Source organism: Meleagris gallopavo, chromosome 4 (genome assembly GCF_905368555.1).
Source record: "Meleagris gallopavo chromosome 4, MGAL_WU_HG_1.1, whole genome shotgun sequence".
Lineage (NCBI taxonomy): Eukaryota > Metazoa > Chordata > Aves > Galliformes > Phasianidae > Meleagris > Meleagris gallopavo.
Genome location: NC_139407.1, coordinates 22,228,419 through 22,246,852, shown reverse-complemented (window position 1 = coordinate 22,246,852; position 18,434 = coordinate 22,228,419). Strand labels below are relative to the sequence as shown.

General features: G+C 36.3%; 1 protein-coding gene and 1 long non-coding RNA gene across 4 annotated transcripts in view; one reads left to right on the top strand and one right to left on the bottom strand.

The window, feature by feature from the left end:
* LOC146544439 (uncharacterized) overlaps positions 1-2,096 on the bottom strand; it is a 226,066-nt gene extending 223,970 nt beyond the window's left edge. Inside the window, exon 1 of the long non-coding RNA XR_014882906.1 lies at positions 1,822-2,096. This is a non-coding gene — a long non-coding RNA (uncharacterized LOC146544439). The remainder of the gene's footprint in view (positions 1-1,821) is intronic.
* On the top strand, positions 2,057-17,952 carry NEIL3 (nei like DNA glycosylase 3). 3 transcript variants are annotated; one of them, XR_014882905.1, is made up of 11 exons: positions 2,057-2,235; positions 3,287-3,402; positions 4,418-4,552; positions 5,650-5,863; positions 6,754-6,828; positions 8,954-9,120; positions 12,182-12,351; positions 13,298-13,709; positions 15,863-16,037; positions 16,879-17,433; positions 17,821-17,952. XR_014882905.1 is itself a non-coding variant. In XM_003205527.5 (10 exons), the coding sequence occupies exons 1-10, from the start codon at positions 2,119-2,121 to the stop codon at positions 17,053-17,055; spliced, it is 1,758 nt and encodes a 585-aa protein (XP_003205575.2). In that variant the 5' UTR covers positions 2,057-2,118; the 3' UTR covers positions 17,056-17,640. The 3 variants fall into 3 exon arrangements, 2 of the variants coding, with proteins under 2 accessions (XP_003205575.2, XP_010708064.1); XM_003205527.5 differs by lacking the exon at positions 17,821-17,952 and having other exon boundaries at positions 16,879-17,640; XM_010709762.4 differs by lacking the exon at positions 17,821-17,952 and having other exon boundaries at positions 2,231-2,361; positions 16,879-17,640.
* The last annotated feature ends 482 nt before the right edge of the window (positions 17,953-18,434 follow it).

Genomic DNA, 18,434 nt, shown 5'->3' with positions numbered 1-18,434 from the left:
CTTCAGCCACCTTTTAAAACTTGCCTCTTACAAAACACCTTCCCCTTGGTATAAGTAACTTGGAACTAGAGTACCAAAACTGAATGGCAGCAACCGATATTTCCTGACTTGAGAAACTACTGCTGCAAAGCAGCCAAAATTATTCTAGTTAGAACTCTATAAAACACAAGTGGTTATGTATTTCTATCTTGACTGCACTACTATTTTATTTAAAATCTTTATCAGCAGTGATTTTGCTCAAATACTGTTGATCATTCAGCTGCTGTTCTGGAGGTCCTTCACACTGGGACAAAAGCATTGATGGTTCTTCAGTGTTGATTGTTTGAAACCATAGAACAGTCAGACTGGTATCTGTTACTGTGCTGCCTCCACTCTTCTATTTCAAATGCATTCCTAAAGTATTTCCTTAAAGTAAAGAAAGTCCCAAATCTTTATCAACAACCACCAGACACTTTAATATGAAGCTCACCAACAATGTTTGTACGAAATTTGAGTTCAACTTCTAGTGCATGTAAAAGTTGAGTTATTGCAGATTCTCTAACTAAAATTCACTTGTATACATGAGCAGGAAAGGGAGTAGAACCTCATTAAATTGTTAGCATTGGAATGTCTAATTGGAAATTAGATGTGAGATTAAAAGTCCAACCTGTAGCAACACATTGCAGAAGCAATTAACAGAAAAATATCCACTTATGAACTCCCTGATCACAAAATACAGTATATTTAATAACGAAATAATGGGAGTTGTTGGTATATTTTTAAGGTGTTAACGTCTGAATATAGAAAATTATATTAAGCACTGATTTCTAACTGCCTAGGAAAAACAGTAAGGTAGGAGGAACATAGGAACAGCAGAAGAATCAGTTTAAGTTTCTCCACCTTTTGGATCTCTGCTCTCTGACTAGTGAGTCTGATTCTCTCATAGTTATTGTTTAACATTATAATGGTAACCACACACACACACACACAGAAGGAAAGGGATTACATTTATTGGTATATCCTAATTATATAATAGCATATACTAAATTCATTCAGTAGCATATCTGAATTCTTTTTTTTTTTTTTTTTTTGTAAACTTCATTTAGTCACATCCCTTAAGGGAACTAGTAGTCATCCTTTCAGGATTTGCACACATTGTAATCAAGGCTTGAGCTTTGATAGAAGACTGTACAAACTGCTTATGTAAGAAATAATCACCACAGAGATGTTTGAGTACACCCCATGAGGTGCATGTTAGGAAATGGCATCCAATGCTCTATCTTTGATCCTAAGGTCCTTCAGTATTTTGTTAAGCTTGTGGAGTTTATTATATTTATTTTTACCTAAACAGCATCAGGAAAAAGAACATTTTCCATTGTGTACACAGAGTTGAACTGGCTGCAAAAGCCTGTTAAATATTGACTCCTTTAAGGGCTGAAATTAATTTCCAGTTGTGCATTAAGTTAGTCCTACAAAAAAAATGCACTTGCAAGGCTTTTTAGGGAACAAAAAGAAGACTGCAATCACTAATCAGGCATTAAACTGGAAGAGGGTAGATTTAGACTGGATATTAGGAAGAAACTATTTACTGTGAGGATGGTGAGACACCAGAACAGGTGTCTGTGGATGCCCAGGTGTCTGCCCAGGGAGTCTGTGGATGCCCTGGAAGCGTTGAAGACCAAGCAGTACGGGGCTTTGAGCAACTTGTTCTATGGAGGGTGTCCCTGTCTACAGAAGGAGGTTGGAGCGAGATGATCTTAAGGGTCCCTTCCAACCCAAACCATTCTATGACAAGAAGGCATTAGAACTGCATTCCTAAGAACAAAAATGAATAAGATATACCGTGTTTTCTCTGAAGGGTCTCGCAGAACAAAGCGTTTTGCTTAACGTTCATACGGCTTTTGCTCCCAGCCGCGAAAACGGTTCCAGATTCAAACCACACCGCGTGCCGAGGGGGGCGGGGCTGCGAGTGCAAACAATGCTGAGACGTGCCCGGCCCTGTCCGCCCCTCGGGGCCTTTTAGGGTTATGCCGGGACATTCATCCCTAGCGTAACCGCCTCCTCCCTCGGCGCTCACCAGGGCGGCCCGGCAGCTCCGCCCCACAGCGAGCGGGAGATTCGAAGGGAAGAGGCGGCGCCATGGTGGAAGGCCCGTGCTGCGTGCTGTTCGCGGAGCGGCTGCGGGCGCGAGTGCGCCGGGGCCAGGCGGTGCGCAGCGCACGGGGCAGCGCTCTGCCGGCTGGGGCTCGCGCTGCGGTGAGGAACCGGGTGGCAGCTCGAATTCTTGGGTGTGCGTGGTGCTGGGTCCTGCTAGGCTGGGGGAGAGCTTTTAGAGACGCTCTCCTTTGCTTCAGACTTTGCTGGGGCTTGTGAATCCTTCCGGTGAGGAAACAGGTTGGGATATAGTCTGGCTCTCATTAGGGGTGTGGTTGGGGCTGTTTGCAACACCTGTTTGTGCTTTGCTGCAAGGGGCTGTGTGTACTTTCATCGTAAGCGTGCTGGGTATCCCGGAGTAGAAGGCTGGGGAGCCCCCCGGCATGTATACATCCCTTTTGGTGTGGATAAGACGGCACGAGAACTTGTGATTAAGGCTCAGAAAGGTAATGCCTAAACAGACTTAAGAAGGAGTGGACTTCTAGATAAATCTGTTTGAATTATGCCATCAACAGGTTAGTCTGTAGCTTTGTATCCCTTAGGACTGAGCTTTTTAAAAGTAAGGAGTTATTTCATAGAGAAATTTCATTCCCTTCAGTGCTCGTTATGCACTGCAGCAGAGGTCACCTCGGGTTGCCTTTATTCATCAAGAAATGGCCATCGCGGGCTGTAAACTATAGCTGAGGCTTTGGCCACTGCTGCAACAGTACTAAGGGCACCCACACTGTGCTATTAGTTCTGAAGTGGCAAGGGTATAACTTGGAATATTTTGAATGTCATGTTCACTTTTCATCTCTGTCACTTCTTACTCTGGTTTGTTTTAAACAAACCTGAGCAGATTAAGTAAAAAGAAAGCTTGCTGTGTAGTATCTTACTCAAATACTCTTATTGGAAGGGATTAATAGTTGATGTAAGGGTGAAATGAGAGTGCTTTCTTATTTCTATAAAGGTGAAGTAAATGATGTTCATGTCATGCAAAAAAAAAAAAAAAAAATTGTTGTTTTTCTACTCAATAACTGCAGAAAGGGACCTTTAGAGCCCCTGAGTCCCCACTCAGAGGGACCTTGACAGGAGAGGAAAATAAGCTGTCAGAAACTTGTGAAGTTCAGTGTTTGTTCATTCTGTTTTAATCTTTTTGTGTGCTCATTTTCAGACTGCCGCAAGTGAGGAGAGAACCTCTAGTCATGATTTCCTTAGTGGACAAGTTTTCAGGGGTGTGGAAACATTGGGAAAGGAATTTTTTATGTATTTTGATCAAAAAGCTTTGAGGTAAGAGATGAAGAAGATGTTTACTATGTGTTTTTAGAGGATCTTTTTGTTCTTGTCCAGAGATTTAGAAAGTTTGTGTTATGGAGAAACTTCTGTACAGACTCATTTTAAATGCTTGAAACTCTCTGTAACTCTATATCAATTTATAATGGAGTCTTTAATCTATAATTGTACTTTCAGTACAGTAGTTAACACAGTATATCAAAAGACTCATCACTCAAAGTTCATTCTAGAGAGTATTACTGATGGTTTAAGAACCCATTCACGTTGTATAGAAGATTTCTAACTGCAGCTTTAAGATGGTCATTTTTTCCTGGCTTTCATAAGACAATGTCTTTGAGGGGGGAAATGCGTTGCTAGTGAACCCTTAGGCAAAAAGTACTTTAAAACAACAAAAAATCACCGTCTTACTACTAGCTATAATTGAATAATAGATCCTAAGTTTAATTAGTGTTTTTTTTCTATTTGTAATTAAAATAAGAATTCTGTTTTACTTGATTTCAGCAGATTAAAGGTAATGAAACACAATAGAGTGAAATCTTGTAACTTTCTAAAGCCTTCTAATATAAACATAGCAATGATCATGAAATATTTTTCTCATCATGACTGACTATGACTAACATTTCTTTTAAATAGTGTAGTGAAGCTTGGCTAATGAAATGATCAGCTATGACGATGAATGTAGTCTTAAAAAAGGCACTTTCTTGAAGTTTTAGTGCAATATTTTGGCTTATACTTTTCTTGACTAGTTAATGGCACTTCAGGACTGTAAATAGGTAACAGAAGCAGATGCAGCTGGAATAACTAAACTAACTGAACTGATTTGTAAGAAGAAAGCCTTGGTCACGGGCCTTTGAAAATTAATAAGTAATGTTTCTCTTAGCAACTAGAATTTATGTACATGCTTACTGACTTGGTTAGGTGAGAACAGCTCCTAACTATAAAAACTAGACTAGCAAATGCTTGAGAACATTGTTAAGATAAAATACCCATAAGAATTTTCTTTCTTTCCAAGGATTCACTTTGGTATGAATGGTTCCATGCGCATTAATCCTGACAGAAGTAAAGACAGAAATGGAGCATTACCAGTTTTGGAGATACAACTTATAGAAGATACTATTTGTTTCTTTGAGGTGACAGCAGAGTATAGGTAAGGCAGAAACTAACCAACTTTGAATGACAACAGAAAACAACAGAACAAAAGAGGAAAAAAAAAAAAAATAAACACGGCTTGGTTTATAACATTCTTCTAAGGATGAAGTAAAAAAAATAAAAAAGACCGTGTTAATTGTTTGGCTGAAAGCCATCATAGATAAAAGAAATAAATCAAAACTTACTAAAACGTTTATTGATATGGAGATCTAATTTTGTCACTTTTTGTATCACAGTTTGTAAGGAGTTAAAGTAGTTCTATACCACAGTCTCATTAGATATTGTTGAGCCTGGGAATGAAACTTGGATTTAATTCAGTCCTTTGATCTGAAAGCTGAAACCTATTCTTGCTAAGAAAGTTATATTTAAAATTTAAGAAGTAATAAGTATCTGTAGCAATTACTGTTTTCAAACTTTTGTGGCCCCAAGGTTATGTTTGTTGGGTTTTTGTGACAGCAATTTGGTTTGGTTTTACTAATTAATGTTATGTAGCTATATTTGTCCTTTAGCACTGTACTTCCTGCTGGTAATAAAATTAATGTAGCAAGCTTAATTTTAAAGCATTTTAAATTGTTGGGTGAAAAGGAACATGTAAATTCAAGTAATATATCTATATCATATGTAAGCTTAATACTATGGAACAGATAGCTTCTACTGAATTTTCTTGCAACTATATGTTCTTCAGTTTGATTGTAGTTAGCCTAAAAAAATCAAGGTTTAAGAAAATATAAATTTCTTGTCACGTTGAAATCTGCTGAAGCCATGTACCTGTATACCTTATGGTTGATGGTCCAAACACATGATTCTTATATTGCAAATAGATTTAACTAGTTCTCAAGCTAATTTGAACTAAATGAGAATGGTTTCTTGCATGTTGGACAGATACTTTTATGTTCTACATATGTATCACTGAACTGTCTCGTAAGGGAGGGGTTTATATAACTTCTGGGCCTCTTCCCCTGAGTGGTATTTTCATGTTTTGTGTTATCTGCAAATAATAACCTGTTACACTTTCATATATTGTTTTTTTTTTTAAGTTGCTAAATTATAAGTAAGATTAAAAAATTATACATCTTGTTGGTTTTTCTTTTCCAGAAATGTAGCAGAGTGTGAGCAGAAAGTGAGAATGATGGAAAGCTTGGATGTCTGCTCTCCAAAGTTTAGCTTCTTAAGAGCAGAAAGTGAGGTTAAGCAGCAGAAAACCCAGATGTTATGTGATGTGTTACTGGATCAAACAGTATTACCTGGAGTTGGAAATATCATAAAAAACGAAGCACTATTTGACAGCGGTCTCCATCCAGCTGCTAAAGTAGGTGGATTGCATCAAGACTGTTTTCAATTATCCCAAAGTATTAGGAGAATAAATATATGTTTATATAAAATTTTGTTATCTTCTAATCTTCCTTTGTTTTATTATCTATCATTAACTAAATTTTAGTTCCATCATTCTGATTGGAAGAACTTGATATAGCTTTCCTTGAAACCTGTTACTGTTCTCCTGTCTCCCAGGTTAGACATTTATTGCACCAAGCCTGTTTTACAGCTTGGAACTTCTTTTCTAGGGAATTAATTTAACTTTAAAGTCCTGACTTTATCCAGCATCATGTTCTGCTGCCTTTAAATTGTCTATAAATAAAACTAAGAATGCCTGGGGTTTCTTTGCTCATGTGCTTTTCTATAGCTAATTCTGTAGAATTAGCGAAGGAAACTGAGATTACATAAAATGCAGAGGAAAGCAAGTGAAAATAGTAGGAATTATTGTTAAACATAATATTTCTGGAAGTTTTTCATAGAATCAGTCTGAACTTTAACCCTAATTAGAACTGTATGATTACATTCATGGATATGATGACTATCCATTTGAAGCGAGTTTTAGGTTCAAGGGGAGTCATCTCTTTATTCCCAGCAGAGTGAATTCTGTTGCCAGCTCATATGATCTCTATAATCAGGAACTCTTAGGTCAATAAAGAAGTAGAACACTGAAGTTTTTACCTAATATTTTGCATGATTGAGGCAAAGTACATTATTTGTTATTTACATAATGAGTTTGTGTGGTGTATAATATGAAAGAGTACTATTTTTTTCCTTGCTAAGAGAATTCATTGAAAGGTGTTTGGAGTGCCTGTGTCTATACAGATATCTTTACTGATGTCAGTTGATATAGCGATATTGTAAAAATTATACTTGCTTTATTTGCAGGTTTGCCAATTAACAGATGAGCATATACGTCACTTAGTGAAAATGACACGTGACTTTACACTGCTTTTTTATAAGGTATGGACAGATTTCTAAGAAACCTCCAAAACTTGATTACAGCATCACAGCTGTATTTCATCAGGGAAAAGAGGAAAAGAAATAAAACAAGTGTTTCAGTGAATAGGAGTCTTGCTTTGCGTTTTATTGCAAATTATCAAGAGATGGAAGAGTGGGGAAATCTAGACTGTAAGAATGTGCAGAACTTTGGCCAAGTTGCAGCAGGAAGAATGACATGGGCCAATTCAGTACAGTTTTGCTGTACATATGAAGTCACTCTGAATGTGTCAGAATTAATATAGGTTAGGCACATACATGTAAGGTGACAGCTCTTCAAACTAGGAGCTACTGCTTGCCCCTGGGAATTTTTATGGGAATTCAATTAATGCAACTTTATGAAACGTGAAATAAGTACATTTATATGAATGAATACATTGTAAATCCTAACATTTCTTCCTAACTGTGACAAATTCTTTGGTTGATAAAGCAAAATAAACTCAAGCTGTTCCCTACTCCCATTCAATAGGATTTAATTTCTTCTCTTGTCAACCTTGTAATTCCTAGTGGCTCTTCCTCTTTGCAAAACAGAATGAACGAACTGGGCCTAATTCTTGTATGTTGCTGCATTCTTGTTTTTCTTTAAGCTGCACGCAGAGGAATGAAAGAGGATTGAAATGCTTGTCTGTTTCTCAAAGTTGTTCATGAAAGACAAGGAGCTAGCGTTGCTAGAAGTTCTTTTTGGTAAGCTAGGAGAAAAAGATTTAACATTTCTAATACATTCTTACAGTGGTAGAGGTTATAAATGAATTACATTTTAGCCTATTTAAATCTCTGCTTTCTGTTAACCTGTCAAAGAGTAGCGATTAATCTAGCTAGATTTGAAATCTTTTCATTATCCAAACTTCATAGGGAAGCCTACCAATAAACAGAGAGCAAGTGGTTCTGCATCAGCATACAATACTAAGGATAGGCATGTCACAACCATTTAGACTAACAATAAACAATTTACATTTTCTGTAGCTCAGTTTACTTACCTTAAATTTTTATAACTAAGCCTTCTAAGTATTCATCAGCTAAGTACTTTTTAAGGATGAACTTGCCCCCAAAGCCTCTTGAAGATAAAAACATAACAAAAACAGATTAATATGTAGTAGTGATGATCATTGTTTATAGAATGTCAGCATACTGTAATTATTATAGTAATCATTCTACACTTTGATTTGTAGTTTAACACCTTACAGACATAAATATGTGGGACCTAGTTCATATAGTAAAGCTGTTATTTTTGTCTGGTTTTAATAACCAATGGAACAAAACTAATAAAAAATGGACTTCTAAAGGAGAAATTTACAAAAAAAATTGCTTGTGAATATTCATGCAAACACTTTATCAGTAATTCCTTCTGACTGAATTACTGGCTGTATCTCTACTGGGCTCTTCCTGATTTTACTTTTTTTTTCCTTCTGTCAGTTTTAACTGGGGTTTGCCTGTGTTGACTTTGCATGAACTGTCTCATGAAATATGCCTGCTTGTCAACTCTTTGGGGTCTCATTAGGTCACTGTGTCCTTTGAGTTTGTTCTGTTCCTACTTTAACATGACTTTCTGCCAGCTCCTGGGGATGGGGATCTTGCCATTGTGCCAACTAGCATTTCACAAGCCAGCCTGTCTGGTGTGATGAGCACTAGGATGAAACTGAGCAACTTTATTGGGCTCAAGCTGACTCTTATTCATTTTCTCTGCTGTGTTGATTGGAGCTCATGAGCTCTCCCAGTGTATTTTTGCAGCTGACAGGTCAAAGAAGACTGCTGTTAAAGTTAGATGGTCCATCTAAATGCAAGAGATCCCTAGCATATGTCTGCTGATGCCATGCTAGTATGTCTTTTTTGTGTATTTCTTTCTTTATTCCAATACTCAGAAAATTTTGCACCATGATATACCAGATTTAATTTTTGAAATAAAAGAAGATGAAATACAGGATGTAGCCCTCATGGACATGTCTCTAATGTCTTTGTTTAATCATTAAGCTATTAGTCTACACAGGTATTTTTTTTTTTTAATTTTAGTTTAGTTTCAGATGAGCTGTAGAAAAGCTACCATAATTTATATAGTATCTGTAACTTGGTTTTTAAACGTGTTCTATTTTAGTGCCGCAAAACTGGGTCTCCACTCTACAAACACTACAAAGTATACAGGCGCCAAACCTGCGGTCAGTGCAATGAGAAAATCACTGTGTGTCGTTTAGGAGAGAATAACAGGATGACTTACTTCTGCTCTCGATGTCAAAAGGCTGATCCTCAGCTTGTCAGTGTTAGGTATGATTATATCTTTATAACACTGAAGTACTGGTGTCCTGAAAGTGCTGTTATGGTAACAATAGAAAGCAAATAGAATGGCTGCACGCAAACCAGTATGTGTTTTGTATCTAAGCTCACTTGTACTTATTAAAAACGGCTAAAAGCTTTGATTTAGAATACTTGTCTTAAAGATCCCTTCTGCTATAAACTAGCTAATCAAATGTGAAAATCATAAAAACAACAAAAAGTACTCAGAATTATTCACTGCTTTTAGAAAAATTGTTCTCTCTTCTCAGTTAGAAACATAATAGACTTGGATGCTTGCATGTGAGTGAGTTGAATGGCATGAGGAAGGTAAGAATCTGTGTCTCCTTTCTTTTAGGAAGCCCTCAGGAATAACTACGAATAACTACATCTACATAATTTTGCTCTAGATGTAGAGAGATACTGAGGAAAATCAAGGAAAGTAAATTCAGAATGCAGCAAGTACTGTAGAGCTTCAGACTTTTTTACTATAAGTGTGCCATAGAGACTTTCAGTTGCATATAAATTACGCTAGCAGCAGCCTTCCTTTTATTTCAGAAAAAGCAAAAATGCGTTTGATATCACAGAAGGGCAAAAGGTAAAAGTTTCAAAAGCACATTACTTGCAGATTCTTCCACACCTAAGTTATTCTAGTAAATTTTCATCTGAGGCCTCAGTCTTGCTTTTTTTGTATTGAACTCTGTCAGTCTGATGAAAGACACGATTTCCATTTAAAAAACTTTGTTTTCATTAGTGTGTGTGTGTTTGTGTTTGTGCATGGATATATATGTATAGAGAGAGAAGTTGTTGGTTTTTTTAATAGGATTTACAGAAAAATATAGAAGTTTTACACCAAATTATCTTACTCTGCCACCCTCCCTTCCAACTTTCTTCAAGATTCAGATGGCCAAAGGGATTTTGCTTAAAGCTTAAAAATCACTTCTCAGTGCAGATCAAACATAGAAAATTCCAGCATAGAAGATAAATATTTCACATGCTGATAACATCAATCTCTTGGGTTGTTTGGTTTTTTTTTTCTCTGAAAGTTATGAGAAGTACTTTGAAAAACAGTAGAGAGGTGGAAATGTTCCACTGAGTCACACAACCATGAAATTATGCAAGGGGAAGAAATAACTTTTTCTCCGTTCTAGAAGAAGCAGTGTCTTTCTGAAAACAAACAATTAAGCAATTGTATATTTTAGTTAAAATTGTGTTAATAGTAACTCTAGAAACACGAAGGCTGCTCTGGAAGTATTGTCTCTTATTTTCAGCACTGGCAACAGTGAAGTGAAATACAAGCCATGTTCTGACAGCCATACAGATTTTTATAAGAGTGGTATGTGGGCTGTTGTATATCAGTGATGAAAACAGGTAGTTACTGGTACTGACTTTGTTGAAAAATAGTGTTTTGTAGCTGAAAATCTGCTCTATCAAGTAGTGTTACTGTGTTCCTCAGCTCTGTGCAAATTCCTCAGAAATGAATAGGAGGCATGCTTTCAGAATGACCTCCCTGCAAGGCTGTTTCCAGTACTGTCTTCATCTTTATGGTCAGACTGCTACATTATACTGCTCTTTCTGCTACACAGTAACTTTTACCACTTTAATGTGTCCTTATCTCTCAGGTGGCTTTTCTGCAAGTCCAACCTTCTCATGTTTGAAGGTGAACGGGAGCCTATGTAATCAAACTGATGTGCTACAGATCATAAACTGTAGAATTTAACTCAGTGATTCCTGGGTTAAGTCCAGTAGCTTATGTTTTTGCTCAAATGACAAAATAAAGACAGGAGCCATTATAAGCAACTTCATCAAATTCAAGTATACCTTGAATCTTTAAAATACATCTTTTGGATAGTGAAATATGGAAAAATGTTAAGGGGGAGGAGTATTATACTTGTAAAGAAGACATGCTGAATAATTTCAGTCTGATAATGCTCATTTGACTGCTGAGTAGTAGAAATTATTAGATAGTATTAAAAATAGGCATTTTTAAATTACTAGTTAGGCTGTTTTGTTATCTACTCCAATATATTGGGAATGATACTGCAATGTCTATTATAACTCCTCCTTATTTTGTGAAAGAGCTGTGGTAGAGATCTCAACTATTGGGGGGGTGGGAGGAGAAGCATTTTAGATACCTAGCCTGTTAAAGAGAGTGATAATTACAGAGTAAGTATAAGTCTAAGGAGTGTCACAACAGTTCACCAATTATGGAGACAAATGTTTGATGACTTAGCAAACGTAGTACCTAAAACTTTGCATGTCATGGAACTGATAGTTTCATTTTGCACGCTAACAATTTTTGAATAGTATGACAAAACTAGTCCTTCATAGCATGCAGTGATTAAAACAGTAACTATGGTCCTAAATAGATGTACCAACATATGAATACAGTAATTTAAACGAAAAATAACTACAGAAAAACTCTATAGAACTATTTGCAATACAGCTTTGTCTTACCAGTTATAACTGAACAAGCACCTACATGTTTAAAAATAAAAAATCAGGAAATGGAGAGACAAAAGAGAGATTTTGTAGCTTTAACATTTTCAATTATGTTGGCTTTTATGACAACAAATTGGCCTAATGGATGCTGTTTACATGAGAGAAAAAAAAAAATTGTTGAAACTTGTTAGATTGTGTGACTTTCTGTAGCAACTTCTGATTAGTTCTTCATTCAGTAATGCATTTATTAGTAAATATTCTGTACAACAGATGGGGAGAAATGTACAGAAGTGATTGTCCTTTCTTGCCAAATTTCTTGCTACTCTATTCGAGAACAGTAGGGAATTTGAGAGAGGCTGTAGCATTGTATTGCAGAGCATCTCTGTTGATTGTTAACCTTTTGTCGGTGTTAGTTTGAATATTTGTATTCCTTGGGAAAGATTTGCCCTTTAGGTAAAGAAGAAAATCAAACTCTTACAGTGACATGCTGTTAGGCAGGTATAGCATGCTGTACTGCTTGTTCTCTAGGTTCTTGCCTCCCTGAACATGGCGATGTAAGGTAATTTGTAGAGGAAACGTCACAAAAGACTAACATCATTCTTCTGTTTCACAGCAAACTGCCAACTAGAAATAGCCTAATTGGCTGGGCATGTGGCAGGGGGTCATGTTCTAATGAACACATAGCTCAGAAATCTGAAGAAGAGTGGACGTGTATGCGCTGCACCCTAATAAACAAGCCTTCTGCTGAAGCTTGTGATGCCTGTTTGACTTCAAGGCCTGAAGGTATTGAAAGGTTGCCTGGAGCCCATACTGGGGAAAGGAGGGTTGTGGTTTTGGTGCAGTTTTTAGAACTATAGAACTGTAGAAATGACTTACTGTGAATTGTATTTATATAACTTTAGCAGACTTAAAGTCAGATTTGGAGGAAATCTTACACAGATGATCATAGAAACTGTCTTGTCTTAAACCCTAGAGGTGTCTTGCCTTCCAGCTTTATTTGCAGGTGGGGATTCTACAGACAATTCTCTGTGGTGATCGTTTATTTTTGCTGGGGCAAAGAGTGAAACAAAATACCATACTTTAAACTCTCATTAAAGTTGTTAGACACTTGCAGGAAATGCCTGGCAGATAAATCAGTGGTGCAGAGAAGTAATTCACATTCCTTCACGTGAACAAAACCAGAAGGGGAGTAGATATTTTGGTACCCTTTCCAAAGCACTGCTGGATTTCTCAGGAGCTAGTTTTTTGTTTTGTTTTGTTTTCCTCTGAGTTCAGATTAAGGAGGATTTTGGACTAAATTTGTTGGTATCTCTTACTGGAGCTTTAAGGCTACTATCTAGACCTCTCAGTGGGCAGAAAGCAGATGTGAATGAGACCTATAAAGACACAAAGATTGCTACCTTCTGTGCAGACTTCTGTATTTAGATATTAAGAAGAGATAAAAGAGGTAGTGGACAGACTTTCCACTGAGACCTGTTTTCTCTCTGAAGGGGAACTTTGTATTCTCCTTCACCTTTTGTAGAAAAGTAATTAAGATGTTCACTGAAGGGATTTACAGCAAGTTATTTGGGTCAAGAGTCTTGTAGGAACAAAAAAGGAACATGTATTCCAAGAAACAAAGTTTAGAGTTGTGTGTGGTGTTAGGGGTAAAGCTAATCCTATAATCATTCCATACTTAAACTTTTCTACCTCAAGAACTAATGCTGTACTTATTTCACATTTTGCATAGTGAGTTCTTCATTGAAGACAGAGAAAGTTGAAGATTCCACAGATTTTAACATAAATCTCATTAAATATCCTTGTAATGACTTCAGAAAACCAAGCAGAGAAATAAAGATCAACAGAAAAGCTGCATTTGGAACTACAACTCTTGTCCTAACAGATCTTGGTAATAAAGCAGTATTGAAAGATGATATCCAACTATCTGATGGATGCTCTGAGTATGTTGCTCCGAAAGGCAATCTCAGCCAGAATCAGAATAATGTCTACCACTCAGGAACAGGCATAGACAAGTATTGCTCAACAAATGTAACTTCTGTGGCTTCATCTTCCTGTCAGGAGCCTCTCTCTTTCAAGCCCGCAAAGAAGAAGCAGAAAACTCATCACGTATCCTCTGTTCACCAACATAATGTAATGATTGGGTATGTATTCTAAAATGCAAAATAATAAAACTTGTTTGTAATTACATAAACCATCTTTATTCCTGAATATTAATGGAATATAGTTGTAAAATTCACACAGTGCTGTCTTTGCATTTCTGCTAAAGGTAATTTCATCTTGAGTAATTAAAACTACACTGAGACCTCAAAAGCACTGAAGGATCTAGGCTATTGCTGGAAAAGTCCTGAGTTTGGCATCTAGCCAGTACTGCTGTTATCTGAACAGCTGTTCATAGTTCAGGTATTCCCTTGAATAGAAAAGATTTGCTCAAACAGGTAAACTAGCACAGTTCTATCAAAGGAGTTGTCTGATTGCTGCTTGCCTTTACTATTTGTTTGGAGAAACCTTGAAATCATCATGAAAAATAACAAGTATGTAAACTGAAGTGCTTATCAGACAGGTGATTTTTTTTTTTCTCTACTGTCTTGATTATTAACTTGTTTTCCCTGTGTAAACACAGGGCCTTTAGTCTTTTGCTTTCTTTCATTATTTGCAAAAGAATGTATTCTCAACATGTTTCTTAAATATAACCTAAAGAGAAACAGGTAGATGATGGAAGACTCTTAAAATGTGCTAGCTATCTAAAAATAAATTAGAGGTGCTAGAGATGGACTTACTATTTCACATTAAATGTGTGAATTCTCATACCATAAGGAAAGTAACTGAATTGCTTGTATATTTTAATTGAAAATATTTGTCAGCTAGCAATTTTCAAATTCCTTCCATGATACAAACTTCTGATCAAGTTAACTTAATGAACCTACTGTCACTATTTTCTCTTAACTTCCCTCCCTGCCCTATATGCATTTACTTTAGTGCTCCACCCATCCTGAATTTTAAGTTACACTGCCTGGACAGGCACATCCACTCCCAGTGAAGAGAAATGTGAGAACATGATAGGATTGTTAAGGAAAACTTGAGCAGACATAAACAGCAGTAATGGGAGTGCAAAGTAGATTTCACTGATAGTGGTAAAGTATGCAGGGGGAATGTGAAAGATGTTTGTGATACACTACAGAGTTCTTGGTCCTGTGTCTGTTCTGAAATACAGAAGTTATTTAATACATTGTTGAGGCACCGTTTTGAAACTGGACCTTACTAACAAGTTGGTGCTCTGTGAATAAGTATTCTACTTGCTTTCTCAGTAGAAGACTACACAGGAAAAATGTAGATGGGATGAGAATAACAGAGCAACAAGAATAAATGGGATATCAATAACAATAGCAGGTTGTTATCCAAGGCCACCAACTTACACATTACAGAAAACAAACAAACTTTGAACCACAAAGTACATGAAGTGTAGGAGTTTCATGGGGTTTTGGTTTTTGTTTTTTTTTTTCCTGATGAGGCATAGGGGGAGAATGTTTTAATGAGGTATTGGAATAAAACTTTGCCTACAAGACTATAATCTTCCAGACAAATCTCCTAGCTGAAAACTTTACAAGAATGGAAATAAATAATTGATCTTTTCAGCTTTCTCTGTGGCTTCATCGCTGCTATTCTGCTCTATAAATTGGATTTATAAATATTAGAAATATTTCAAAGAGCATAAATATTCTTCTCCTTGTTACCATTTCTAAATAAAACCTCATGTATTGCATTCACATAATCTGTACCTCAATCAAGAAAGAGAAACTGGACAGCACTGTTTCCTCCCCTTAGTCAGATTACTTCTTGTCAGAATACAAGCGTTACAATCATTTTTTAGTAAAGAGAATAGGAAAATTCTGGGAAGCATACAAATACCTTCAACTTTGACTAATTACTTGGTATTGATCTTCTTCCTACCAAAAGCAGAATATTCTTTTAAAATGTGGGATTTAGGGTGGGCAGTATAACATAAGTAGTATGATTTTTGTTTCGTAGCTGAATTTAGGAATACATTGAAATAGCTTAAAACCAAGGCTAATGCTGGGCAAAGTTGATATGATACCTTCTAGATTTAGTTTATTCACTCCCTGTTATCATTCAGCTTTAAAGGAGCAATAAGCTGCATTAGAGAAGCAGTACTTTGTCATTATATGCAAACATGCACTGAGCATGTTATAACAACAATAGGAGAGAGTTCTTTGACTGATGTGTTGGTAATCCCTTTAACGTTATGCACAAGTCATTTTGTTACCTGTCATTACAGCAAACCTCAAGTTAATTCAGCAGATGATATTCATACACTGAGCACAGGCCCTCCTCATTGCAGTAAACATGGTCACCTCTGCAAACTCAGAATTGTGAGGAAGGATGGAGAAAACAAGGGCAGGATGTTTTATAGCTGTCCTCTACCCTCAGAAACTCAGTGCAACTATTTTCAAGTAAGTATAGGACTTCATAGCCTGAAATGTTTCCCACTTTTTCTTTAATTCAAATCACTTTTTCATGCAGCCACCTTACCCCAATCATCTATAACTGTGCACAAGTGTTTAAAATTATCTCATGCTTTTAATGAATCATATCTGTTCACACTGAATTGAAACTAAGAGCATAATCATGGCTGTAAGCTTATTGTTTCAGTTACTCTTCTTACATCTGAGAACATACCTGCTTGTGCAAATGCTCTTGATCTGCTTCAGCGTAATGTAAGGCAGATGCATAGTAGAATTATTGATTTGGTGGGACTTGTACAGCTCAGTTATCTTCAGCCTCTGGGTGGAAGAAGGAGTGCTGCAAACTTTTTAGATCTGGACATCAGCTATGTCTCTGTCAAGACAAAACCTTGAAAACCTCTGAGGGAACATATCCTGTAGTCTGTCTGGACTGTTGCTTTCATAACTGCACTGCTGTGCAACCCAGCCTTTATGGCTACAACCTGCGGTCTCAGTGTCTCACTGTGTGAATGTACATGACTCGGAAGAGTTTAGGTCACCTACCAACAGAAAGAATATATAAATTTAAGTCAATAATGACTATGATGCCTTAATTTGTAGAAAACTGTCCATTAACATCAGTTAAACTTACAAAGCCTAGTTATAATATTTAACATCAATTAAAGTGTATACAGCGCACTGATCACTGGAGAAATCAGACTATCCTTAGTAGCAAGAATTTCTGTTAAAGCCTTTCTTGTAGATCTACCTCCATTTTTAATTTTAAAATAACGAGCTCAGAGCCAACATATATGATAAAACCATAGCTAAAAATTGTTTCTTTTGACAGTGGGCTGACTTGAATTTTCCATTTTGTCACCATGGCAAGCGATGCGTTATGAAGATGGTGCTGAAGCTTGGTCCCAATAATGGAAGGAACTTTTTTGTGTGCCCCTTAAGAAAGGAAAAACAGTGTGGCTTTTTTCAGTGGGCAGAAAATAAGCCAGTTACACAGTCTACTCCTTGATGTTATAGTTATTTAAGATATCCTAAGAAATAGATAAGTACAACTCTCATTGGTCATTTCTGTTTTGTTGTTACTTCTGTTTTTACTGTTCACTGATTCATCAGTCAAATTGCTCCCATAACTAAGTAAAAACTACAGATTACTCTATCCCAATTTTAAAGAGTTCTATAACATTAAACACTGGATGTATGCTGCATGCTAACTTGCAATATATTGTGACACATTGTTATATTTCCAGTCAAATAATTGAACCGCTTTCTATTTTTTATGTAAGTGTCACTGCACTATCAGCACTGCAGATTTTCAAGATGATATGCATTATGGAATGGATAACTTAATTGGAATTTGTACTTGAAATTGGTAGAGTCTTATAAACAGGTATTTAATGAATAAAATTTACATCCCTCTTCAATATAGCCTCATGCTTTATTTTGTCAGAGCTTGAAAAGAAACAACAGACTGTACATTTTAAATTTCACTATAGCAGAATGTTTGACCTTGCTAGATTTGGAAAACAGACACACACTGCCCCACAGTTAATAACATGACTCTGCAGTTTTCTTAATTATATGTTTTCAATCTGGATCTTAACATTTGATTCTGGTTGCTATTCAATCTTCTTCCCTAATTTATGTTAAATGTGTAATAAAACCATTGCACACCATTCCACTTTGGTGTTAAAACAGAACTGAAAACTTGTAAATGGTTTACCGCTCGATATTGCTTTTCTTTAACTTGATTTTTTTTTTTTTTTTTGGTTGGAAGGAGTGGCAGGGAAGATTATACTTGAAATTAAAGAAAACTTAATTTCCCTGAGAAATCTGTGGAACTACAGTCCAGTTTAAAGTCTCAATGCCATGCTGTGAGTGAAACCAATTAATTTTTGTCCTTGCCATCAACTTCAGAGGAAACTTTCTTCATTCTCTTGTTCAGTAGCATATACCACATTTCAAGACCTTTACCATCACATAAGGAAACATTTAATCTTCCTTTAAAAAAAAAAAAAAATCAGGCTGTAGAAAGTATAATTTTTATGTTGCTTTGTGTATTCTTTCCAACTTATATATATCTTTCATGAAGCCTGTTATTTAAAGTGGTGTACTGAACCCTACCTGAGAACAAAACAACCTACTTCACATGGTGAAGACTTTTTATATAAAACACACCAATGATACTTATTGCTATGAGGGTACATCACTGTTCTAAGCTAGTTTGGGTTATACATCTAAATCTTCAGAACTGTCTTATTTTTACAATTGATTATTATGAGAAGGTGATTATTTTTACATATGGTTGGGTGTCTTGCACAGGGATAAATCTTCAATAGTTCAGCTAAACATGAAAAAATACAACTACTTTTGATCATTTGCCTTTAACAA

Coding starts and splice junctions, on each gene's coding strand:
- NEIL3 (XM_003205527.5), top strand. CDS start 2,119: ATGGTGGAAGGCCCGTGCTGCGTGCTGTTCGCGGAGCGGCTGCGGGCG. Junction 6,829..8,953: donor TTACACTGCTTTTTTATAAG/GTATGGACAGAT, acceptor GTTCTATTTTAG/TGCCGCAAAACTGGGTCTCC. Junction 13,710..15,862: donor CAACATAATGTAATGATTGG/GTATGTATTCTA, acceptor CTGTCATTACAG/CAAACCTCAAGTTAATTCAG.